The sequence below is a fragment of the Aquarana catesbeiana genome, linkage group LG06, assembly GCF_042186555.1.
Source record: "Aquarana catesbeiana isolate 2022-GZ linkage group LG06, ASM4218655v1, whole genome shotgun sequence".
NCBI classification, from domain to species: Eukaryota; Metazoa; Chordata; class Amphibia; order Anura; family Ranidae; genus Aquarana; species Aquarana catesbeiana.
The window spans coordinates 58,561,675-58,589,030 of record NC_133329.1 but is presented as its reverse complement, the minus strand read 5'-3'; the positions used below and the strand labels follow the sequence as shown (position 1 = coordinate 58,589,030).

The 27,356-nt window shown below is 42.7% G+C and overlaps 1 protein-coding gene across 2 annotated transcripts in view; it reads right to left on the bottom strand.

Annotated features, from left to right (window-relative positions):
• Nucleotides 1-234: 234 nt before the first annotated feature.
• Nucleotides 235-27,356, bottom strand: part of PPP4C (protein phosphatase 4 catalytic subunit) — a 37,147-nt gene continuing 10,025 nt past the window's right edge. Inside the window, exons 2-10 of one of the 2 annotated variants that reach the window (XM_073635995.1) lie at nucleotides 9,743-9,867; nucleotides 7,876-7,927; nucleotides 6,495-6,545; nucleotides 4,582-4,683; nucleotides 3,220-3,393; nucleotides 2,844-2,969; nucleotide 2,627; nucleotides 1,517-1,706; nucleotides 235-1,372 (exon numbers count right to left, since the gene is read on the bottom strand). In XM_073635995.1, coding sequence (XP_073492096.1) covers nucleotides 1,243-1,372; nucleotides 1,517-1,706; nucleotide 2,627; nucleotides 2,844-2,969; nucleotides 3,220-3,393; nucleotides 4,582-4,683; nucleotides 6,495-6,545; nucleotides 7,876-7,927; nucleotides 9,743-9,840 — 924 coding nt within the window. In that variant the 5' untranslated portion in view covers nucleotides 9,841-9,867 and the 3' untranslated portion in view covers nucleotides 235-1,242. Of the gene's footprint in view, nucleotides 1,373-1,516; nucleotides 1,707-2,507; nucleotides 2,970-3,219; nucleotides 3,394-4,581; nucleotides 4,684-6,494; nucleotides 6,546-7,875; nucleotides 7,928-9,742; nucleotides 9,868-27,356 lie in introns of those variants that run through there. The other variant, XM_073635994.1, reaches the window with a different exon arrangement.

The window sequence follows — 27,356 nt, the reverse complement described above, 5'->3', positions numbered from 1 at the left end:
TTAAATAAAAGTTCAGCTTTAAGCATGGGCTAAGTAATTGAACAAACCAAGGACACAGTTTGATGTTTCCAGTTTTTTTTTAATCTTTTTTCATGTTTTATTAGCAGACTTCTGTGGCTGTATCTACCAAAAAAGTAAAATAAAAAAAACTTTTGACTGATATAATGTGCAGGATGTTGGGGGAAAAAAAGACTGGGAAACAGTTTAAATTTCTCTTTCTTGTAATGCAAAGAGTTAATGCAAAGAGTGACGATATAAAAAGATGGCAGAGAGAAAGAGCAGAGGGCCAGTAGGAGGACTAATCCAGGGGATTGTTGATAAATGAAGCCATTGATTTTTTTTATTTTTCCCAGCCAGGGTAGGCTGTTTGTGTGATGACCTAAACCCCCCCCCCCCCCCAGCAGTGCTCTGCATTTCAGCACTGTGTCTCAATAATGCGGTTTGTTTAATTCTGCATCTCGTCTGTCAGAACTAGCCAAAACGCGGGGTGGATTTAGCATGGCTGCTAACACAAAGTCCGGAGACGGGAGGTATAAATAAAGAGAAAGGGATGAAACTCGAAATTTATGGCAACATATTATGGGAAATGCGCACATCTTTCTCAGCCCTGCTGGGAATATAAGCCCAGGGTCTGCTTGCACTAAGGCACTCCAAACTAGCATTGTCCCAGCAGAAAAACAGACCGTGCCAGCCGTAACTGGCCAGTCAGAGATCGTGAAGAGGAATGACTGGATTTGGGTGCTAGGAATTTATAAAATTGGAGGAAGAAACTCCTAAAAAAAAAAAAAAAAAATAATAATAATGTTTAAAAGGATTTTGGTTTCCTTGCATAACGCTCCCCCTTCCCCAATGTCATCCCACCCCCACCCACAATGCTCCTTTGCCCTGAACCCTCCCCCACCCCCCAAAAAAAAGTCTTACACATCTTTAAGAAAACCCAGTTCCTGAGACGCACAGTACATTGCTCCATTTTACAACCCGCAGAACACTTCTCCTCTACTCCCTACAATGTTGTGACTGCCCCAGTGTCATAACAAGAGTTCACTGTCCCCTTTACTCCCCCTCACTGCATCACATCATCCTTTGTAAGACCTAAAAAAGGGACCAAGAGAGATGCTCTTTACAGGTTCTTCCGTGCTGGTCCTGAGGCCAGAGAGAAAGGGTCAAGAGGTGCCGGGAGGTCAAAATAGACATCAGGAGGAAATAGTGGAGAGGCCCCCCAGAGATGAAGGGGGGGACAAGTCACAGGAAGTAGTCAGCAACAGGCTTTTTTGAGGGAATCCCTCTGGTCTCTTGTGGTGCAGCTTCAAAGATGATAAACTCCTTCTGGAGGTGTTCGTCCAGTTCAAGTATGGCAGCAACATTTCCACATCTAGGCAGGAACGAGAGAGGCAGAGTTAGACCTACAATCTCACATGACAGAAGGGGCAAACCAAGCCACCCACCCAACACACCCACCAACCAACACACCCACCAACCAAACACCCCATAACCCTCAAAAGAGAAGGAGGCTCACCTATAACAGTAGTTGGGAGCCGACCACACCGTCAAGACCGTCTCATTGAAATGCCACTTGTACCCTTCCATAACCAGCTGATGTGCCCGACAGATCATGTCTATGTTGTTGGCTGCATTGAACTGTGCTACGACGTCACTGCCGAATAGGTAACCAGCTCCTCGCGGGCTCACTCCCCATCCAGTGGTGTCTAGAAAGCAGAAGAGCATATTATACACTGAGCCCATTTCACAAATTTACTATGTGGCAAAAAGTTTGTGCACCCGACCATCACACCTACACCTAGCCAAAAATATAGGGACACCCCCTTTCAGCTGAGTTCAGGTGTTCCCAGTGAAGGGTACGATTCATGCTAAAGCATACTAATGGCCCGTTCACACGATCCAAATATCGTACGAAAACTGACATCTGAGGAAGAATCGTACGATTTTCGGATCATGCGTACACTACTTTTGACAGCCGATCACGACAGTTCATCCGATATTATTCGATCGCACATGCACGAAAATTGTCCTCGTACGATTCCAGATCGTAAAGTTTTCGTCCCAAAACACAATACAAATACATTACAAGACATGACATCACTTCCAATTTTTTTTTTTCCTGTCGTACAAGAATTTGTGACTTTGTTTACCTATTCAAACTTATACTTGCGACTATTAAGCGAAAAGGCCATACGTTATTCGCATCGTGTGTATGGGCCATAAGGCTCCATTCACACTTCTGCCCGTGATTTCTGCGCAACACGAGTTTGGGTGGCATTTATCTCCAAACGAGACACAATCTGCCACGATTGCGTAAAAAAAAAATGAATAAATAAAAAGACAAAAAACATAAGACTTTTTTGGAAATTGCTCACTTCCAATGTTGTGGTATCAGTTTGGGGAATGCCATTTTCTGTTCCAGTACGACTGTGGCCCTGTGCACAAAAAATGGTTTTGACCTGACTGGTGTGGTGGAACTTGTGTCCTGCACAAAGCTCTGATCCCAACTCTTCTGAATACTTTTAGGATAAAACAGAACATGGACTGCAAACAAGGTGTTCACATTCAACATCAGTCCCTGATAAATGATCTTTTGGTTCACTGGCCAATATATTCCCACAGACACCCTCCAAAATCTTGTAGAAAGTCTTTCCCACATACTGTACATTGGGTTTTGAGTATATGGTTGCATTATTAAACCCAGCCACTGATGAAAAAGCAAACAGCTTTGCTACTGAGCTGTCACAGTAAATCAAGTAGTTACGACTTATGAATGACAGTAGTATAATGCACATACATTTCCAAACCAAGGGCAAACTGAAATAAGGCTGCAGCACACTTACCTTCTGATCAGACCACAGAAGGTCACACATAGGCCCGTCATGTGGGACTTCCTGTTTGCGGTCTATGGTTCGGATCTGGTCCAGAGTCTGTATAGAGGGCGACAATCCACCGTGCACACAGAAAATCTGTGGGAAGAAAGATCAAAGACTTGAGAAAAAATAAAATAAAAAAAGGCTCAAAGCCAAAAAGAAGAAGAGCAACCAGTAAGGATAGACAACCAACAAGACACTACTGACGAGTAAAAGAGGGTAATCAGGTACATTTGTAAATAAAGCATGAAATCATAATTATGTGGTTGGTCTACCGTTCAAAAAGTATCAAAAAAAAAAAAAAAAAAAGCAGAGAAAGCCAGAAAGTTGTAATTCTATTCCTCACCTTTCCATCAATGATGGCAGACAGGCTGAGATAGTCGAAGATTTCTGTGCAGTACCGCCATACAGTCACTGAGCCATATTTGCGCAAACATTCATCATAGAAGCCGTACACTTGAGTAATCTGTCGACTTTCGTGGTTGCCACGAATCAGTGTGATCCTGTCTGGGTAGCGGACCTGCAATTTTACAAAAGGATAATACATTCAGCAATATAGTCTTCAGATATTTAAAGGGCTCCAGCTTCACTTGCTTGTCCCATCTGCAAATGGTGTTTGGCAGAAAACTACATTTCTTTGCAAATTTCTCACTGTGTGCCTCCAATTTTCCATTGAAGGACAATGCAGTAGGCACACTTCCTGTCTGCAGAGCTAGTCTCCCAGAAGACCCCAAGACTGTATTTGACACACCCCTGGGGGCTTCAGGTGGTGTTAATGACAGCTACTATTTCCTATGTGGTACACACAACTTACACAGAGCCAGTTTCACCTTGGTGAAAAAGTTAGCCTTGGGGTATCCTTCTATTTGAACAAAATTACTTTTCTGGCAAAGAAGAGTCTTATTAGTTGCTGTGTGTAACATGGCACTAATATACAAAGCAAATACATTTTTGGGAGGCAAGGCAGAGAACAGCCCAAAGTTATTAGTAAGGAGTGTATTGCCAATAAAATAAGTTTGGAGCATGACCACAGAACATGTAGAGATGTGGTGGTATCACTGAGCCTAGTAGTTGATACCTAAGGCCACTTTCACACTGAAGAACACCCCGTGCTCACGGTAAAGCGCCGTGCGGATCAGGAGTGGAGCGCTTTTAACTCCAAATAAAGGGTTAACAACGGGTTAAAAGTGCCTGAAAAGCACCACTGCTTGATTTCAATGGGCAGGGCGTTTTGTGAGCAACATGCATCGCTCCTATATCAAAGATGCTGCTTGCAGGACTTCTCATCCATGTTTTTCTTGTTCAAAATTCTTTTTTTTAATCATCATCAAATATGTCACCAGAAAAAGCTATATGATAAATGAAAGCGCTACGCAGGGAGAGGTGTATTTTGTTGGGTAGAAATGGAAAAATAGTATGTGAAAAGCCATGGAGCAGTTGAATGCCCAGAGATATTAAAGTCTCATCAGACAGAAAGGGTAACTAGCAATTAAAAAAAAAACTTTAAACATTCAATCTGCGTTTCTTCTGCGTTTTTAAGTGGTGCATGAAAGTACCCACTTTATTCTTTAAACTTGAACCCCGAGAACCCCTCTCGAATCCTAGGCCCAATATAAAACAAGGACTCAACAGTCTTGCCAAGTTTAAGCCCCACCCCCAGCTATCAAGCATTAAAAGTAAGGAGAAAGCCGTATTTTAGACCTTTTACCTTCAGTGCTAGGAGGAGAAGGAATGTTTCAACGCTATAAAAGCCACGGTCCACAAAGTCTCCCATAAACAGATAATTGGTTTCTGGAACATCTCCCCCAACCTGAAAGAAATACATATATTTAAGTATTTTTTATGTTTACTTGCAGTGTTAAAATGGGTGCATTAAAGTGGAACTTCTCTCTCCCCCAATCAAAATCTTTAAATCCTCATACTGCTAGCATTAGTAAATAGGAAAGTATATCATATTTACTTGTTTTATACTTTATTTCTTCAGTTGCTTTCAGATTTCTTGCCTAGGTAAATGTTATACATGCCAGGAGTCTTCAGGAGGGGAGGATGGGGGGGGGGGGGGTTTCTTAGCTAAGCACACTCTACTGCATGCATGCCTAAGCCAAGGGCAAATGGCTTCCAGAAAGTAAATGCTACATGAATCATTTGCCCTTACTCTAGATGGCCACGTCCAGAAAAGTTAGAAGGGTGTTTTTCAAAGTGATTTCCCAATGAAATAAAGCATGGAGACATGCATGGGGGAGTTTGTATTGCACATTGAAAATTAATGTTTTTGCTTTGTGGTGATCAGATGCAGTGAAGATCCACTTTAGGACGATCAGTTGTCCTAGGAATAAATTACCGACTCTTTCAACAAGTAGGCCGTTTGTGGCATGCCTGAAATAGAACTAAAAATCAGATGCAGAAAGCAGTGTTCATATCAGTCCCTGTGAAGGGAAAGCATAGTCACTCTGGAGATTGTGTGTTGTGCAGCCCTAGAGCAGAGCAAATATTAACCTGAGATTTTGGCATGGATCCCTTTTCAACTGGTCACCACCATAGCGTTCCAGAAGAAGTTACGTAGCAACTGTTGCAAAGTACCCACTGCAAAAGGATGGGAGGAAGTGCATGAGTACCTCATAAGGGCTCATACACTTCCACTGGATGCACTGGATCATGTGACAGCCAGATATTGATTAGGAAAAAAAGCTACTAGATTTTTTTTTTTTTTTTTTTAATGCCATCATCCATATACTGTACAGAAATAGAAGAAACAAAGTAAACTTAATTAAACAGTGTGTGTTTAGAATCACTTAAAGCCAAGAGTGATTTCTTCCCAAAAGAGAAGAGGTCCATCACCTTAGGACACTAGCAGGAGAATAAAAAAAAAAAAAAAAAAATTTAAAAAGGATTTAGACTGCGGTATGGTTACAGGAAAGTCAGGTGGTGTGTCCTCCAAAGCTTCCCCCAGTGTCAAATCACCTGAACTTCAGAGCCTATAACCCAGGGTGATTTTTTTAAATACACTGGCGATTTTTTAAATACACTGGCGAAGTGCCTTTGAGCTTGCTAGAAAATTCTGTACAGCCCCCTCCTGGGACATCAAAGCCCTCTCTCAGGAGTGTATAGAGGTTTGTGCTGACCCAGCTTCTTCCACCCACCTTTCACACTCTACTATAGGAGTAGGAAGCAAAAAAGAAAACATTTTTATATAAAAACTCCATCATCTTGTACTTCGGAGTCTGCTAGGACTGGTCACATAACATCCAAGATGGCAGGACCCAGCAGCAATCTCAGGGCTTGTGGATGTGTACAAGTAGCTAGAATACATAATTATAGGCACATGTAACCTTAGGAACAGTGTTGCTAAAATGAATGGTTTCTTTAAAACCATCTGTCTGTCTCCTCTATTCTTGTACTGAAAATACAGGAGTCCACATAGTGATATACAAGTACCATTCGGCCAGCAGGCATGACGCATCCCGACAAGAATTATCCATGCAAGCCTGGGCCCACAGAAACGGGTTAGCAATGGGCCGGCGAGAAGAGTTGGAGAGCAGACAGTGTGAACTGCCCAAATATTTCAAGTGAACACGGAGGGGAGGGGAGCAGAGGAAGCTGTTCTACACATTAAGTACTCACCCTGAATAGCTCTTTCAGGTCATAGAACTGTCCGTGGATATCACCACACACCTGTTACAGAAGAAAGGGCAATTAATGTCAGCACAAACATGTAAAAAGTTGCAAAAAACTTTAAACGAAGTAAAACAAAATAAAAACCTTTAGAAGTGGAGTAACCTATACAAAGTCAGCTGACTCGGTCTTTTGCCTTGGCAGTCATAATTAGCTCAAGTTAATGCAACAATAGCAATACAATTATTGAAATAAAAACCATGACATCAATGGAGTATCTTTGTAAAATAAGCGACAAGATATCAGGTCTCTTTAACCCTTTCACTGCCAAGTCCATACGCCTTACGGACCTACAAAAGGGCCTGCAGGTGGCCAGGTCATTACGCCATATGGACCTCTTTTCTCCCTCTCCTATAAGCTTATGGTCACTTCAATGACCACAAGCTTATATCAGAATTGTTCAGCAGACTCTGAACAGTTCTATAACTCTGATCAGCGGATTACAAGCTGCTGATCAGCGTTATTAACCCCTAATGCAACCCCACCCCCCATGCTGCTGCTTCCCTGTCCCCAGCCTCTCCTCTCTATACTTTGCAGCTTGTTATAGTGGCTCTCTGAGAGCAGGAGGAGCCAGAAGAGTCAGTGGGGGACCCCAGAAGAGGAGAAGCAGAGCTGTTCTTTGCAAAACCAGTTGATGAAGGGACAAATGTCATGCAAACAATTCACTTTTAAACATTCAATTTTAAAATAAAAAGGTAATGAACATTGATTTGACCCCAGTAACGTTTAGAAAATTCAATAAAATGTTCTTAAAACTATAATCTTTAAAAAGGAAAAATTGGTTTGTGTATGGCTTGTATCAAGCTACCTGCCTATGACAAGGGAGTCTGTCATGCATAATATTTGAATTACAATCCAGTCTGAAAATCTGCAAAAACAGCATTTTTAGGTCTTTTTACATTTTGTTTTTTCTTTAAATAAAAATTTTGATCTCTGAAATCTGATAATATGTACCAGAGTCAACCTACAACAGTCTATACAGTATCACTTCAATTTGTTATTCTCAGTGGATTAGATATTTTGCTCCCTAACCATATAGCTGGTTATTTATATTTACCACTGCCGATATTCAATAAAATTGGTCTTTTTTTAAACTTTACATAGTAACTATACACCAAATTTTTAGGTTTTGATACCTGATCGTTTAGTCGAAACAATACCCAGCCAACAAATCCATTATGCAAATATTTTTTCATTGCAGCCCTAGACTCAGAACAAGAACTGGTAAAATGGACAGAGTATTTGGAGGAAAACGAGCCAAATGGGGGGGGGGGGGGGGGGGTTGTGAAGCACCGATAGAATTCCTTTATATGACGACAACATTTCTTACCGTGACGGGGGAGTCCACCCTTTGAACATTGCTCTCTTCCACTAGAATTTCCCTGTAAAACAAGAGGGAGGCAGTCAGACTCAAGTTACCAACTCATTAAAAAAAAAAAAAAAAAAAAAAAAAACACAACACAATACTTTCTGATGCTGTCCATTCTACTGTTCTCATTGACTGTCAGTTTCTGTGCTGCACAGAACTTTCCAAGATTGACAATTTAAGAGAACTGTCATGCTCTCCATTCCTGGGATCCAATGCCTTCCCCTCCAGCGTGTGCTCGTTGGTATTTACCGATCTCACTCAGAGCACACAGGCCAATCAGACTGCAGGTGCAGCCTCAAAAGGAAATAGGGCAACAAGCTGCTTGGTGTCCATACAACTCAACGTTCTACCAAACCCGAGCCCCCCACGCCTGTGCCTCCTGAGTTCCCCCGATACCAATGACTTTACCCTGTGCTTCCAGCACTCCTGTGATGCCCCCCTCAATACTCCTGTGCCTTCAGGTGACCCCCTGTGCATTCTGGCAATCTCATCGGCGGCCCCAGAATACACAGTGACCCTCTCCGTGCCAGTGTCACCAGCATGCACTTTAGTGCCTCCACGATACATGCGCCTCCAAGCCTCTCCGTTACATCCATGTATTTCCTTGAATGTCTCTTCACCTGTGGATACTGCAGCCAGAGTTGCTTTTAAATGTTAAGCCCCTTCTGGTGAAATATAAAAGGATAAACAAATAGATGAAGTGGTGGTGTTACGAAGCTTGCTGGAGCCGACACCATCTGCAGATCAGAGTTAGAAAAACCCAGCAATATTATTACATATTTATGAAGAGTAAACAACTGTTTTCCTTCATTCACACAGGAGCTGCCGTGAGTTCTCCTGCAGCAAGCACTGGGAGCTCTGCTGTCAAAGTGAAAGCTAGGTCCTGGCAGTTCCATACATCAAAAGCTCCTACTTTTGTGGGAGTACTTCCTACACCCAAAGGCTTTTAAAACCGTTAGGCTCAGTTCACAAGTGAAAGTCACGCAACTTACAGTGTGACTGCCAGGTGACTTCCTGGCGATTTGCTAACGACTTGAGTAGGACTGAGGGAATGCCTAGGCAATGATCTTGTAATGTCGGATCAATATATAGATAATGATTTGACTTCCATTAAATTCGATGGGCACAAGTCAGATAGAAGTCACCTTGTAGTGCACAAACCTTTTCTTAAGTCGGAGCGACTTCAGCAGTGCTAATTAAAGTGTTTGTTACCCTAACATTTCATATTCCTTATACGTAGCTGCTGTACCATGTACTTGTATGAGAAAGTCTCCTTTTCTCTTTGTATTGCATCCCTGTTGTTCCTGTCAGTCCCTCTGCTTTACTTCTAAAAACTGACCACACTAAGCAGGAGAGTACACAGTGGTCAGTTCTCCAGCTATGTTGGAAACTTAGCGTACTCTCTTCCAAAGATCAGATTGGTCCTGACACCTCTGCTGCACAGCCATTCGCTGGCAATTTCAGTGTGCTGCTGCTTCTCCACCCCCAGTTCTTATGCAGCTGGGGGGAATTTGACAGAGATATAGAGAGAGATCGAGAGATATAGATATAGATATAGATATAGATATATATCTATATCTCTATAGAGAGATAGATATATTTTTAATAGCTATACAAAAATATTTTGCCTTTCATTTCTATTTTAAACTGAATGGATTGTTTTACAAGGTGATTGTTTACAATCACTTTAAGACAGCTCTCATTGACCAACATGGGATTTCACATGTCATTTGACTGTGTGAAGCGAGCCTACAAACACTAACCTTGATAAAAAGCAAAAACACCCAAAAAACACAAAGACAGATGGCAGGTAAGCGTGGATACTCACCGGGCCTTGGCACAAAGGGCTTTTACTTCACTCTCTTTAATGAGTTCACAGCGCCTGAGCTGTTCGATTTGCCGGTCGAGGTCGCTGATTTCAGTCATGGCTCCTGCTCCACCAGCCTCTGCCTACTGGAGGGAAGGAAATTTGTATTACTGTCCAGTAATAGAGGAAGGAAAAACAAAAGTGACAGCCAAATGGATATAAAAAGACAACCAAAATATAACCTGATCAGTGGCGACCCATCCATAGGGGTGCACGACTGAGGCCACCCCCCCCCCCCTTATGCATCCAACCTCCAGGGCACCAGAAGCTCTAATAGGCTTAAAAAAAAAAAAAAAAAAAAAACCCACACACACACACACACCACACCACACCACTGAACTCTCAAACCCAAACATATTCTACATTTCTTCTCTCAAAGACACCAATATCAGGATTTTCTCATCCTGTGTACTTCTGCTGCTTCCACATGATCAGAATGTCTTTATACAGAACACATTTGGGCATTATGGGACCATCGACTGGATTTAATTTGAACATGCAATTCAATTTACCAGATACTAAAACAAATTAGTTTGGGGTAGAATTGCACTTTAATCATGAACCAATACACATTTAATGGGTATAAATGCTGTGTAAACATAGATGGAATCATTGGAGATGCTGAAGGGGTTGTACCAAGGTGGGTTTGCATTGTCTCCTTAGATATCCCTCTACTTCTTGTCCCAAAGAGAAAATAGGAAGACAAGCTCTTCGAACTAAGGGTAGATCCACTCTAAGAAAGGTGTCCCCATTAGATGATTTCCCTTTACCTCTTGTTCCTGTGACAACGATCCGTAAGACATAGAAAAGGAATCTTCCCAGTAGGAACGCAGACAGTAATAAAGCATGAAAGAAGTTTTCACACTTCCTTATTCTATGCAAAACTTTTTTTGGCTTAAAAGGATAAACACCGCGTACACACGATCGCACATTCCGACAACAATTTTTTTTTCCGACGGATGTTGGCTCAAACTTGTCTTGCATACACAAAGTCACACAAGTCTTATCGGAAATTCCGAACATTAAGAACACGATGATGTACAACACGTACGAAGAGCCGAGAAAAATGAAGTTGAATAGCCAGTGCGGCTCTTCTGCTTGATTCCGAGCATGCCTGGCACTTTGTGCGTCGGAATTGTGCACACACGATCGGAATTTACAACAACGGATTTTGTTGGCGGAAAATTTGAGATCCAGATCTCAAATTTTGTGTGTCAGAAATTCCAACGAAAAAACGTCCGATGGAGCCTACACACAGTCGGAATTTCCGACAACGAGCTCCCATCGAACATTTCCTGTCGGAAAATCCAACCGTGTGTACGGGGCATTAGTCCACCCCAACACTAAAATCACTACATCTACAGACATCCACGATATAAGCCTAACATTGTAAAGAAGATATCAGTATACATGCCTTTTTTGAAGCCGCTCCGGTCTCCAGCGGTGGAAGCTCTGCAGAGGACATGGCTGACAACGGCTGTGAAATGAATGGGGAGTGATGTCACCCATAGACTTACTATGGGCCATTCCGTTGTCAGCTGTGTCCTTTGCAGAGCTTCTGCCGCTGGAGACCGGAGCGGCTTAAAAAAAAAAAAAAAAGTTATGTACACTGATTTCTTTAAAGGGTTAGATTGGTGCTAGATCGTGGAGGTCTGTAGATGTAGAGATTTTAGGGTTAAGGCGCACTTTTTCTTTTAATGCTAAAGCTGGTCATAGATGGATCGAAATTCAGCAGAGTTAACAGTGATCGGTCAGGGTGGATTTGATTTAATTCATAGTTTTTAAAGAGCTACTGTCATCTCTGTCCCGCAGTGGCTTCTCCTCTGACCCGCTGTTGACTCACCAACAGTCCCATTCACTTTAATGGGACGGCTGGTGGCCCGGCAGTGACGCAACACGGGGAGGGACCTGGCCCGGCAGTGACGCAACACGGGGAGGGACCTGGCCCGGCAGTGACGCAACACGGGGAGGGACCTGGCCCGGCAGTGACGCAACACGGGGAGGGACCTGGCCCGGCAGTGACGCAACACGGGGAGGGACCTGGCCCGGCAGTGACGCAACACGGGGAGGGACCTGGCCCGGCAGTGACGCAACACGGGGAGGGACCTGGCCCGGCAGTGACGCAACACGGGGAGGGACCTGGCCCGGCAGTGACGCAACACGGGGAGGGACCTGGCCCGGCAGTGACGCAACACGGGGAGGGACCTGGCCCGGCAGTGACGCAACACGGGGAGGGACCTGGCCCGGCAGTGACGCAACACGGGGAGGGACCTGGCCCGGCAGTGACGCAACACGGGGAGGGACCTGGCCCGGCAGTGACGCAACACGGGGAGGGACCTGGCCCGGCAGTGACGCAACACGGGGAGGGACCTGGCCCGGCAGTGACGCAACACGGGGAGGGACCTGGCCGCAGCAGGTGAGTGGACGCCCGCTGACGGCACTGCCATGTTGGATCTGAAATGACAGGTGCTCTTTAAATGTAAGGACTTATTCTTGCTGGTAGTTAGAATCTTTATTATTTGCAAACAAAATGAAGGTTTCCCATTTAGAATAATAAGCTGTCAGGTTAGTAAAACAGCGAAATCAGAACAGATTCAATCATACAGTTTGTAGTGTACATACATTTTAAAAACAATGGGATAAAGGAATATTCCTGAACTTTGGTTTCATCTCATGGTTACTGTGAAATTGTGTGAATACATCAATTCAGTGCATGTTACCTCAGCTTGGATTAAATTAGTTTACCAAAAATGTAAATATTGCAGAATATCCAGCCTCATGCTACATAACTAAGCTCCATTTCATGCTGAATAAACTTTTTTTTTTTTAATTAAATAAAAACACACTATACTCCAAAAGCATTTCATTAAAGTGGTTGTAAACTGACAACTTTGTCCCATGTAAATCAGCATAAAAAAAACCCTAACACTGCTTGTAGATATCTCCTTACTTGCTTAGTATTACTGTAATCTTTTTTCTTCTTTAGAATGACTTCACTGAGCATGCCCAGATCTCCCCTGATTTATGGCACACTCTGTGTACTTGTCTGTCTATTATCAGTACTTCCTATAGCACAACACTGACATCCTACACTGCATAATCACTCAGAGCTTCCTACTACACACCATGTGACATCACATGCAGTGTAAACTTGGACAACAGACAGCATTACTGCAGCCTTATCAGCTGAAGCTGATAAGACTGACACAGGCAAACAATAGATAATAGGCACAATACTATGAAATACTATGAGCAGGGAAGCAGAGTTGCCATAGAAACGTTGGATTGAGAAGGAGGCTTGGTTAACATTACAGGAAGTGCTCAATGTATGGGCGGAAATATACTCTACTGTGGACTCAGAAAACAATACTTAAGATGACGCTGCCTTACCCCTGGAAACAAGTTTATTAAAGTTTCTTTAAACAGTAAGTAATATGGAATTTGGGCTGGATTACAGTGGCTATAATTTGATAATTACTTATTGTAATGGACTAAATGAAAAGCAGCATCAGAGTGGGAGAGTTTACTTCCTCTTTAAAGGGGTTGTAAAACACTGGGCAGTGAACAGAACAATGGGAGACACTCCAGGAGATTTTAGAATAACTGGCAATCCTCAAAGCAGCCAGCACAGAGGTGAAGTGAGGACATATTGTAACCTATATCCTCTGCCAGCTTTACAACACAGCAAGACTGGCTGATGGAAATGGACTTTGTCACAAAACCTCAAACTCCTGCAATACCAAGATATTGCCTGAATGTGAAAAGCCTGCCAGGGAGAGCAAACTAACCTACAAACCAGGGAACAGGAATATGCATTTCCAATGAAACTATACTAACATGAACTCGCAAAGTGAAATTCATTGGCTGTCCAGTACTTGGAACTTATCCAAGTCTTCTCTTAGTATTCCACAGAAAATTATATCTGTGAAAGTTGAAGCGAACATTACAGTGGAGATCTAATTTTCAGATCTAATGTATTCAAAGCTGCCTCAGAACAAAGCCGTGATAAGGAAGGTTATACAGAACCGGCTTCAGGAAGTACTTTACTTATGACCTTGAAAACAAGTTTTCTCAATGGACTCCGGATAAAGAAGCCAGATTAAAACTGGCAACTTTTCTGAATTTATTACAACTGCAGTATTTGCTACAACCCTGGAGCCAGCTCCAAAATGTCAGGAGCAGCCATATTGTACTGTTACTGTGTATACTATATACCCTGGCAGGGGAAAACACATTCACTTAAACTGCTGCCAGGGTAGAAAAGAATCAATGATAAAAAAAAAAAAAAAACAAAAAAAAACAAACACAAAACACACCACACACACACACACTTGATTTTTATCTTTTTTTTTTTTTTTAATAAAAATTCTTTTGGAGTAAAAAAATCCATCTAAAAGATGGAAAACTATTTAAGATACCATATATACTCGAGTATAAGCCGAGTTTTTCAGCACTTTTTTTGTTGAAAGTGCTCAAGCACTTTTCTGGTGCAAAGAATTAAATTTTCCACACCGATATTGGAGCCCCGTATCTCAGGGCCATTTAGTGCTAGGAACTCCAAATCTGATGTGCAAACCCAGTGGAACTAGCGCTACAACATATCCAAAAGCTGGGGTTCCTAGCACCAAGTTGCCCCAAGATATGGGGCCCCAAATTCGGTGCGGAAAATGTCAAGCACTTTTCTGCAGCAGAGAATGACATTTTCTGAACAGACTTTGGGGCCCTGTATATCGGGGCCACTTGGTGCTAGGAACCTCAGCTTTTGGATAGGTTGATGTTCTAGTATCAATGGGTTTGCACACCAAATTCAGAGTTCCTAGCATCAAGTGGCCCCAAAGTCAGTCAACTGTGTCCATCTGCAGCAATGTCATTTCGGGACCCTTTGGGTTCAGAGACCCCAAATTTTGGCTGCAGCTAGGGGGCATCTAGGAACCCCTTACTAACGAGTTTGAAGTTCGGGGGACCTATGGCTGCAAATGGGCATTGTTGACCCTCTTTTCCACTTATAGTAGCTGCACATTTCTCACCCTAGGCTTATACTCAAGTCAATAAGTTTTCCCAGTTTTTTGTGGCAAAATTAGGTGCCTCAGCTTATATTCGGGTCGACTTTTGAGCTTAGTTATGTAGCATGAAGCTGTATATTCTGCAATATTTAAATTTTTGGTAAACTAATTCAATGCATCCAAGCTCTGCATTGATGCATTCACACGATTTCACAGTAACCATGAGATAAAAGAAATTTCAGGAATATTCCTTTATGCTATTGTTTTGCAAATCTATGTACACTACAAACTGTATGATTGAATCGGTTCTGATATTGCTGTTTTACTAACCTGACAGCTTATGCTAAATTATTTTTTTTTATAGATATAGATAGATATAGATAGATAGATATAGATAGATGCGAGCCCTTTGTGTAAAAGCAGTACAGGGAGAAGTTCCCCATACCAGCTGTCACTTTTTGACAAAAGCGTGGCCATGTTGGCAGAGTGCTCTGAATAAAATACACATATACATCCCCTATTTAGTGGACGCGATAACTTTTGCACAAATATACTCTTTTTTTACCAAGATTATGTAGAATACGTATATCGGCCTAAACTGATGTGGAAATTTATATTTTGGTAAGATTTTATAGCAGAAAGTAAAAAAATAAACAGTCGCTCATTTTTGTTTCTAGCGCAAAAAATAAAAACCACCAAAAAGAAAGCTATATTTGTGTGTGTGTGACGACATCAATTTTGTTTGGGTACAGCGCTGTGCAATTATTAAAGCGACGCAGTGCCGCATCGCAAAAAATGGCCTGCTCAGGAAGTGGGTAAATCCTTCCAGGGCTGAAGGAGTTAAAGCGGGAGTCCGGCGACCAATCTTTTTTTTTTTTTTTTTGGGTCATTGAGACACTTTGCTAACCCCAAAATTATACTCACAGTTTGGGTGTAATATTTCCACCTCTGTCTGTTTTCGTACTGAAGAATAACTTAAAAAATGTGATGCTGGCTGTGTCCATCTTGCTTGTGGGCATGTGAAGCCCACAAGCATTGATTTCCTGGATGTGGTGAATGCTGTTCATTCACAGCTTGTTCACACGCATGATCATTGTTCCCGCACTGAATCTTGGGAAGCCTGACACTAAGCTCCCAGGAGACAGTGCGGCACCGGGGAAAGGCAATAAACACGCCTACTCCCATGGGAGGAGAGACAGGAAGTGCCACAATAAAGAATATAAAAAGGTAATTACAGCAATAAAAAAAAAAATTTCGTGCGGCATTTGAACATCTATGCAAGTAACTGAAAGGGGTAAGATTAAGTTAAAAATTTGAGTGGAACCCCGCTTTAAGCTTCAGGTGTTTAATAGAGCCAATGGCCAGAAGAGCAAAAAGTAAAGAACGAGTTCACCTTCGGGAACTTGTTACACATTCCCACAGCAGCTTGGCGAGGTGAACCCTTTGTGTGAAAGCTGTACAGGGTGAAGTTCCCCGTACCAGCTGTCACTTTTTGACAAGAGCGTGGCCGTGTTGGCGGAGTGCTCGGAATAAAATGAACTACAAGTACCGACATCCTTTGCGGCTGTCAACTTGTACTTCTCAACAAACTATCACAGTTGAGCTCTGTGGTAGTTCATCGATTCTTCCCGGTGTCAAACTGCCCATACGATGTATGGGATGTACAGGCAGACAGATTACACTTTGAGGTAAAATGTATCAAAAACGCACCGGACCCCAGTACAGTGTGGGAGGGGGATCTGGAATGCCCATGTAAAAAACGCATCCGGAACAAGTCTGAACTGGGCCGTACAAGCTTTTCCTCTACCTTCCAGAGCATTTAACCCTTGCAGTGCCGATGGCCTTACTGCAAAAGGTATTTTCTAATCCCTGGTGTACATATTTACACTGCAACTTATTATTACACAAGGCAGATGAAGCTATGGTGCTAAGGATATAAAAGAATAGACCCTGCGATGCAAGACATCTTATGCTGGCTATGGACAATATTTGGAGGTCAGTACAGCAAAGAATTCACACAGAACTGCCCCAGTACCAGAGCCAAGATTTATCAACACTTCCATATGGCATCAAGATCTTATATTATAGAAAGCGACCCATCCAAGCGATCATCTCTTTATATAAGTCAGGGGGATTCAAAACCACGACCTACCTGATGTAGCTGAGCAGACATGGCAACTACCAAAACACTAAAGTATTACTTTAGTAAAAATGGTGCAATAAATACAAAGTGACTCCTGGACCCGTTGGTTGGTGCAGGAGGGGGAACCACAAGTACTGTAGGTCAGCCTAAAAATATGACATACAGTGGAGGCAGGACAGACAAAGAGGGGCATTACCACAACACTAGACAAATAGATGTAAACAACTACCCTGTTTCCCCGAAAATAAGACCTAGCGTGATTGTCGGTGATGGCTGCAACACAAGCCCTACCCCCCAAATAAACCCTAGTTAAAGTCCTTGTAGGTCTTATTTTCAGGGTAGGGCTTATATTGCAGCCATCAGCGACAAGCATGCTAGGTCTTATTTTCGGGGAAAACAGGGCATCACGGACTTATATCAGTTAAAAAAATAAAGTGTCCAAGAAATGTACAGTAAATCTATAGCACAGAAACAAGTAAATTTGCTAAGTCTTTTAAATACCTTTGTAAAGCTAGCCAAAAAAAAAAAAAAAAAAAAAAAAAAAAAAACCCCTTTGCAGCTGACAAACAAAAACCATAGATGGAAAGTACAAAATGTCAAGTCTGTCATTACAAACGGCCACGAGGCTCGTTGCCAAGGCGATGCAAAAGGTAATACATTGAATTCCACGCGTCATAGGGTGAGCCTGAAGGGGAGAGGAATGCTTACTGCAAAATGTACATAAGGAAGGGAAAAAAAAAAAAAAAAAAAAAAAAACTAACAGCAGGCAGATTTATAGTGTGTCATTTACTAAGTAGAGAGAGCAATGCTATAAGCCTGACATTCTACGGACTTGTTTACACCTGCTGTTGGGAGGGGCTAAAACAAGGCATTTTTAGTGCTCATCCAACCACCCCCCTTAAGCTTCAAAGGCAGCAGATGCGGGCGTCTATGTGCCACAGCTGTTGGCACCCGCTGAAAAATCTATTGCTTATGTCGTGTCTCAAGCAAAAGAGGATGTGTTGCAAACACAACACTACCACATACAATGCATGTACTTGGGGCCAGTCATCCTCATCCATGGATCATTGACCGGGATCAAGCATTCAGCCACAACACAATCTGAACCCCTGAACAGTAATACAGATCTATCTAATATGTCCAGATCTACAGCTCAATAAACCCCTTAGAGCTAGTGCCTGCCAGCACTTTAGAATGCTGGGAGGAGGCGGGGTTTGTGGTCATGTGACTGCCGTGATTGGCGATGACATGATCGCAATGCTCCAGATTGCAAGCAGCAAAAGGGAACTTTGAGTTAGCCGCCAGTATTGGAGCACGCACCTTCAGAACAGCTTTATTGGGGGGGGGGGGGGGGGGGGGATATTGCATGCAAATATGCAGCTGCTTGGCACCAAGGCCCAGCTGCTGAGAGGCGGCATATTTGTGAGCGCTCAATGTGAAGAGGTTAGGCTGACGATACATTATGTCATTTTCTTGTTCAATTTCCCTTAGATTCAACTATGTAGTATCAACACAAAAACACCACTCTGAACTACGATATCCGGATAACTGGTAAACTCGGCACACCCAGAATCCAGGTGGTCTAGGGCTCAGGATGTCCTTACATCCAAATAGGCAAACTTGAGAAAAGCTGAAGGAAGAGCCGGCACCGCTGGATATAACCTCTGTGATCTTTACTGTATCATAGCAAGTATAAAAACCACAAGCAGACGCGTTTCGTCACAAGCCTTGTTCACAGCTCTAATTCAACCATATAGTGCAAGGGCCTGCCTGACTGCATACAAATGTACTGTGTTTAACCAGCTGCCTACCGCCGTATAGTAAAATGACGGCGGCAGGAACCCTTCGTCCTTCCGGGCGGGCGTCATATGACGTCCTTGGCTTACCGGTATTGTGTAGAAAGCGCGCGCTTGCCGCATCACTGGGGACCCGATGAGCGTGCCCGGCGGCCGTGACATCCGCCAGCCACCCGCAATTGCTCATCACAGAGCAGGGACATGGATCTGTGTGTGTAAACACACAGATCCACGTCCTGTCAAGGTAGAGGACAACTGATCATATGTTCCTTGTACAGAGGAACACCGATCGGTCTCCTCCACTCATCAGTCCCCTCAACCGTGCACACGGTCAGATTTTCCAATGGAAAAATGTTCAATGGGAGCTTGTTGTCGGAAATTCTGACCGTGTGTAGGCTCCATCGGACATCATAAGAGCCGGGCCAAGGGGCGGGACTGCGAGCCGAGTACACCGGAGATCCGGTGTTCTGCCGAGAAAGTTCAGCTCGGCGGATTAGTTCCCCCCTCTACTGCGCATGCGCAGTAGAAGCCGGCGGAAATAGCCGAAGCGGAACAGCTTAAAATCAGCTGTACACGGCGCCTGTAAGAGGGCCCCTCGCGGGCATGCTTCGCTCGCCACGCTTCGGGCACGGCCTCGCTGCGCTCGGCACTTTTAGATTCCCCCTCTAGGTCCACTTGGATAGTGGGGAAGGAACCTGGACCCAGAGCGCAGGCGCCGTGTACAGCTGAGTGAAGCGTTTGAGCTTCGGCTATCTCCGGCGGCCGACAGCAGTACAGGGGGGAACCTATCCGCCGAAGGAACTTATTCGGCAAGACACCGGCTCTGTTTATTTTGGCAACAAGGCTGCAGATGGGCACTAATCAGGCTGCAATGATGGGCACTGATCAGGCTGCAAAAAAGGGGCACTGACCATCATTTTGCTTCAGTTTATTTAAAAAAAAAAAAGTTTTCCTGAAACTTCCCTCTTAAATTGAAGGTGCGTGTTATACGCCCATAAATAAGGTACTTGTTTTAAACAAATTTTTTTTTACATTTCTTTCGTCACTTCCTGGTGTCTTGTCTAAGCAAATGAAGTCATACATCCCAGGAGTCTTCAGCAGGGGAGAGGTTCTCAGCTGAGCACACACTCATGCATGTTTGGAGCTAAGGGTAGATGGATTCCAAGTAAACGCTGCACGACTCATTTCCCTTACTCAAGATGGCCAGGAATGCTGGGGGGTGGGGAGGGGATTGTTTTTTTTAAAGTGATTTCTCATTAAAACGAAACATGGAGACATGCATTAAAAAAATGAAATGGCGTTTGTGGTGCTCAGATGCAGCGAAGATCCGGGTTAATAATAATAATAATAATAAAAAATAAAAAAAAAGTCAGCAATAGCAGCTCCTATATTTCTATTTTGGTAACTTCCTTCCAATGTCCCTCATGCATAAAGAGTATTTCAGCAGCAACTTTAAAGACTTTAGAGACAGAAGGCTGAAAGCCCAGCGGCCCTGCCCAGAAAGTAAAGGCCACGGCACAGCCAAGTAATACAGTTTATTCCCATTACATAAACTTGTCACGTGGCTTAAAAGCCAGCTATGCGTGTACAAACACCTACAACAGGATTAATGCTGCAAACACCTAGGACTTATGGGCTTCCACTGGATGTATGATGCTGACCGGAGCTGAAAAACTGCACAACGTACGCAATAAAAGACAGGAGAAAAGGGAAGTTCGAGGTTCTCACAAAAGAAACATTGTAAGAGCCAATGAAAGGAAGCAAGACAGTTTATAAATAGACGCAAGTACTTATTCATTCAAGGAAGTAGTCAATTTATGTCTATAGGAAAGGGAAGAGAAAAAAAAAAAAAAAAAAAAAAAAAGGACCAACACACACACACCTTTGCAGGATTCTGACTTTGTAAATCTGATCTGCTGATTGCAGGTACAATGGTGTAAAGGGTCAAGTAATAATATTATTATTATTATTATTATTAATATTAATAATAATAATAATAATAATGCAAAAGTTACCTTTTCTTTGCAATCTGCAGTGCTGTAATTTTCTGAAAAATACAACATGGCTACCTGGATGGGCTCTGTACACAGATGGTGTACACGATGCCACCCCCCCAGATAAGTAATTTCCTACTTGTTTGATTGTCTCACAGATCTTCCCATAAGTCTTCACCAAGATAAAAATCAAATAGAGCATCCCCTGCAACAAAAATGTATCTTCTGGTGAGATACTCCCAAAGGGAAATCACATCTAATTGGATGCAGACCCTGCTCCTTACTCATTAAAGCCCTTCAGGTGCAGCGGCTGATTATAAAATCAGGCCTATTCACAGGCATGGGCCAAGTGCCAGTTCACATTGGGTGCTTCTGAAAACAGTATGGTTAGCCCTAAAACAACTCAATTGTATAATATACTGCAGACTATATAGGATTTGATTAAAACTATACAGATTGTTTATCCTGCACGCCCCTCCTCCCAACTGCAGACAGACTGGTATTTAAATGGAAATTGTACAGAAACTAGATTAAAAGTCAGACGGCGGCCATTCCAGTGTACAAAAGCCGCGCCTTCTCCTAGTCTGTGATAGGGGAACACTCAATTTTCCAGCAGTCATTATTCAGCCTATCATAGACGTCCTCTCATCCTTGTCCGGGATGACGACGAGAGGATGTCCATGATAGGCAGAACACCGACTCACTGCTGGGAAACTGAGTGTTCCCCTATCAAGGACGAGGAGAAGGTGCAGCTTTTGTACACTGGAATGGCCGCTGTAACTGCATAACACGGGCTGATCAGGTAGGCAGATCGACACACTGAGGCTGCAATGGACACAGGGAGGTATACAGCTGCAGATGGGCATTGTTGATCCTCTTTTCCACTTACAGTAGCTGTTGCATTTCTCACCCTAGGCTTATACTCGAGTCAATAGGTTATCCCAGTTTTTTGTGGTAAATTAGGTGCCTTGGCTTATAGTCGGGACGGTTTATACTCGAGTATATAAGACAGACCAAACCCAGAGAATTTCATCAGAAGGAAGCAGGGCTACAAATCAATGTAGAGCAACACGAAGCAGAAAATAGAACCTGCATAAATAATGACACACACATTGACTCGCCATAACCAGTTCACATCTGCATACTATATTTAAAGACAAATTTCCCTTTAACTCTTTAGAAGACTTTACACACACACACACACACACACACACACACACACACACACCTTTAGGCCTGAAGATTTGTTAAACACCACCTTTAGTGTTATCTTAGTGAAGACTTCTGGGAAAATCCGTGAGACATGTTGTGCCATGTTCTTTCTATTTGGTTATGATAGATTTGATGGTGCTCCTAGGGATTATCAAAGATTTGGAAATTTTTTTTTATAACCTAACCCTGACTTGTACTTCTCAACAACATTGTCCCTTACTTGTTTGGATAGTTCCTTGGTCTTCATGGCAATGTTTGGTTAGTAGTGCCTCTTGCTTAGGTGTTGCAGCCTCTGGGGCCTTTCAAAAAGGTGTATATATGTAATGACAGATCATGTCACACTTAGATTGCACACAGGTGGACATCATTTCACTAATTATGTGACTTCTGAAGGTAATTGGTTGCACCAGAGCTTTTTATGGGCTTCATAACAAAGGGGGTGAATACATACGCACATGCCAATTATCAGTTTTTTATTTCTGAAATAGTTTTATTTATATATATTTTTCTATTTTTACTTCACCAACTTGGACTACTGTGTTCTGATCACATATAATTCAGATAAAAAAAAAAAAAAAAAAAAAAAAAAAAGGGGAAATAAAGGCTGTATGTAACAAAATAGGTAAAAAGCCAGGGGGGTGGGGGGGGGGGGGATGAAAACTTTGGCAGGGCACTGCAGATGTGCTTTAACGTTTCCTGTATACTTTGTACATTTCAACTGAAGTAAATCAAGTAATCTCCAATTAAAATAGAAGTAATGGATTTTTTTTTTTTTTTTTTAAAAAGAGAAACATACTTACCTAGGTGGATGCAGCATCAGTCCCCCGCCAACTCTAAAGCCCGATACGAAAATTGGATGGAGAAATTCGTACGAGCTGTAAAGATTTTTGGATCATTAGTACGGTGCTTTCGACAGCCGATTTTGCTTTTTCGTCAGACAAAAGCTGGATGTGCAGATTAAACATTTTTTTGGCGGATGTGAACTCAATGTCCAATTTGTTTCATTAGTACAGTTTTCGTACGAGAAAAAAAAAAATAAATAAATAAAAATCTTAAGAGCAAGACTGTGCATGCTCAGAAACAAACAAAACTATACAACACATTAGGTTGTATTCAGCCGTATGGAAATTTTCATATTGCGAGTAACCTCTTCACGTTCAACATGAGGCTAGTATGCCACAAAAAACAAACGTTCGGTCATCTGAAAATCTAAGTGTGTACGAGGCTTAAGGCTGGGAAGCAAGCTTCAAAAACACACAAACAACCCGATGCTCCAGAGATGTAGATCGCCCCCCCCCCCCCCCCCCCCATTGATACCCGCACTCACAGAGGAGGCATTCGGTGTCTGATGAAGGGAAGAGGAGGGACCCGCCGTGGAGGAAGCCTCACCAGGGCTGTATGGAGCCGATGGAAGGGGGAGGTATGAGAGAAGAGGTGTCCGGGCCGCCCCTCTCCAGGCCTGTCAATCAGAACAGGGTGGGGGATCCACGGATAGGCACAGCTACCATGCCACAACCCCCTTCTGCAGCCAGCTACCACCAGCACGAGAGAGCCAGCCCCCATCCCTCAGCCATAGCCACTGGCCTTTAGATCCACATCTGCCCCATTCCCTTCCTCCTGATTATCAGTGTCACAGTCAAGGCAGCTCAGTCCTGTGCCAACCTGTGATTGACAGCCCCTGACCCCTCCCTCCACCTATGAAGGGCTCCACTGAGGGGGGGGGTTGGGGGGGGGAAATCGGAAGTTCCCAGCCCAGATACTCAGCCATGGTGGTCTGCATCCTGTGCTGGCACTGCCTGCCGATTGGCTTCTCTGCTGCCATCTCAAGGACAGAGATATGATACCAGCACCAAGAGAGAGCGCACTGACACCAGCACTTTAAAGCTCTTAATATATGCAATTTATACAGTTAGTTTTTATTTTATCGCTTGAATTATTTTTCCCATTATGGGTATGAGTGGGGCCTCATGTCTAGGTTTTGCCTAAGGCCTTACAAAGTCTAGAGCCGCCTCTGCTGGACTGACTAAAACTGTACGTGAGCAGGTCAAGGCTCAAATGATTTCAGATAAATTCAAGGCCTGGAATGAGTAACTGTGTGAAAAAGGAAAGGAGATTAGATGTCACCTGTGACACAGTGCTGATGTAAAATGCATGACCCTGCTAACTGCTGACACGATGGTCAGACTTATTTACAGACTGCTAACTACAAACACCTGACTGTTGTCTACTGTTGTCCCCAGATCTCGCATTAAAGAGGCCTGTCCTGCTTATTTCTATTACAAGGGATGTTTGCATTCCTTATATTCGTAATACAAGTGACCCAAAACTTTTTTTTTTTTTTTTAAAGGGACAGTGTTAAAAAAAAAAAAAAAAATATAATATGAAAGCTCTCCATCCATCCGTGCTTGCGCGCAGTAGAGAACGCATACGTATGTCATGCCCACATATGTAAAATGGTGTTCAATTAACACGTGAGGTATCACCGAGATTTTTAGAGCTCGAGCAATAATTCTAGCACAAGAACCCCTCTAACGCTAAACAGGAAACTTTTTTTAAATACTGAAGTTTGTCACCATTCCTCGAGTGTGCGCAATTTTAAAAGCACGACATGTAAGGTATCAATTTACTTGGCATAACATCAGCCTTCACATTAAACAAACAAAAAAAAAAGTCTAACTTTTTTTATTATTATTAAAAATAAGAACACAGTAAAGTGTACTTCTCCCCCTCCCCCCCCAAAAAAGAAACCAAAAACACACACACACCTCAAAAGAGATTATGTATGCATGTATGTATGTACGTACGTACATACATAGTAATTTTCTAGAGAAAAGAAATACTGATTCTAATTTGTAAAAAACAAAATGGGTTTGGTCCTTAAAGGTTTTGTGTTTAAAAAAAAAAACAAAACACCCAAACATGGTATACTTACCTCCTCTGTGCAAGGGTTCTGCACAGACTGGCCCCCGATCCTCCTTTTCTAGAATCCCCCCAGCGGCGCTCCTGGCTCCTCCCCACATCGAGTGCCCTGCATTCCAAGGAGGCTCCCGTGCGGGCGCGCTCCCGAGTCCTGCCGCTGTGGCCAGCAGGACTCGGCCCCACCCCCACGTGTCACTAGATTTTGAGTTTAACCCCTTTAAAAAGGTGGTTAAATAAAAAATAAATAAATAAAAAGCCTCCAAGACCCCTTTCACACTGGGGTAGTTTTCAGGCACTTTAGTGCTGGAAATAGCCTCTGTTAAGAGCCTAAAAACCCCCTCCCATTCATTCAAGTGTGACTTTTCACACTGGGGTGGTGCGCTTGCGGGACGTTCCGAAAAATCTTGCAAGCAGCATCTTTTGGGGGGTGGGGGGTGGGGGGGGGGGGGGGGAGTGCTGTATTTAGCGCTCCAAAACGCCCTGCCCATTGGAATGAATGGGCAGCGCTTCCAAAGTTTTTAACTTCATCTTTGGGGTTAAAAGCACCCTGCTAGAAGCCGAAACACGGCGCTAAAATGAGCTGCGTTTTAGCGCTAAAGCGGCCCCAGTGTGAAAGGAGTCTCAAAGTGACTAAGTCAAGTCTTGAAAAAAATGCTAACATTACTGCACAATGGGACCTCTTCTATGAACCCCTATTTTGCCCGTCTCTCCCTCCATTCCAACACTGCAGCCCTAGGCACACTCTTCTATTACAGTAACCTATCATCTGCCTTTTACAGATGCGTCAGGGTCACTTTAATAATTGACCCATTTCCCCAAGAAATACTCGGCTAGGATTGTAACCAGATAATAGCATCGTCATAAAACCATGTCAAAATTCATGATCCTATACATGTCATCACAGCCAAGAATCTTGGACTAGGAAAAAAACGAAATGTAAGAACACATACCAGCTAGTGATCTGGTGGGAATAGGTCTGCTAAACTCTCAGTCAACAGAATTAAACCACAATTACAGGAGGTCACATCCAAACATATACAGATTAGTTACCAAGGATCTTAGGAAGGCACTTTAGAGTCGTGACCCAATTATGATCAACTAGTGTATCTGGATTTTGCTAGGGCTGAAACAACTAATCGATTAAATCGACAACTAATCGATTAATTTCATAATCGATTACTATTTTCATAATCGATTAATCGGCCAGTAACATAATGGGGTTAAAAATATAATTAGCCCTTTATAGTACAAAAAGAGCAAATAATCGCTACTGTAAATATTACTTTCACAGTTCTACAGTAAAAAAATGAACTCCTTACAGTAGCGATTTGCTTTTTTGTACTATAAAGGGCTCATTTTAGTTTTTTTTAACCCCATTATGTTACTAAACGTCTTAGACCTGGTTCACATCTATGTGTTTTTGGTGCTTTTTGCAGAAACACACTACAGTTCATTTACATGGTTTCCTATGGGACAAGTTCACATCTATGCTTTTTTTTCAGCCGCTGCGTATTTGGAAAGGGTCAAGGACATTTTTTTTTTTTTTAATTGCAAAACTGTGCTTTTTTTGGTTCAACATACTTCAATGGAGAAACTACAGAAAAGCATTTAATGCGTTTTTGCAGCAATTTGTATTTTTTAATCTGCCCAACAACAAATTGGCTAAAAAACTGTATTTCTTTTCTAATAGTGTATATACAGTATATCTCTTCTGTCTGTTATTCTCAGAGTGGATTCAATATTTTGCTCCCTAACCATATAGTTGGTTTATATTTACCACTGCATAGAGATATTTAAGAATAAATTGCTTTTTTTTAAAAAAACTTTACATATTAACTAAATATTACAACACACTTTTTTTAAGGTTATTAACCAATTAATCGAAAAAATAATCGACCAACTAATCGATTATGAAAATAATCGTTAGTTTCAGCCCTAGATTTTGCAAAAGCATTTGACACAGTTCCCCATAAACGTTTACTGTACAAAATAAGGTGCGTTGGCATGGACCACAGGGTGAGTACATGGATTGAAAACTGGCTACAAGGGCGAGTTCAGAGGGTGGTGATAAATGGGGAGTACTCAGAATGGTCAGGGGTGGGTAGTGGGGTTCCCCAGGGTTCTGTGCTGGGACCAATCCTATTTAATTTGTTCATAAACGATCTGGAGGATGGGATAAACAGTTCAATCTTTGTATTTGCAGACGATACTAAGCTAAGCAGGGCAATAACTTCTCCGCAGGATGTGGAAACCTTGCAAAAAGATCTGAACAAATTAATGGGGTGGGCAACTACATGGAAAATGAGGTTCAATGTAGAAAAATGTAAAATAATGCATTTGGGTGGCAAAAATATGAATGCAATCTATACACTGGGGAGAGAACCTCCGGGGGAATCCAGGATGGAAAAGGACCTGGGGGTCCTAGTAGATGATAGGCTCAGCAATGGCATGCAATGCCAAGCTGCTGCTAACAAAGCAAACAGAATATTGGCATTAAAAAGGGGATCA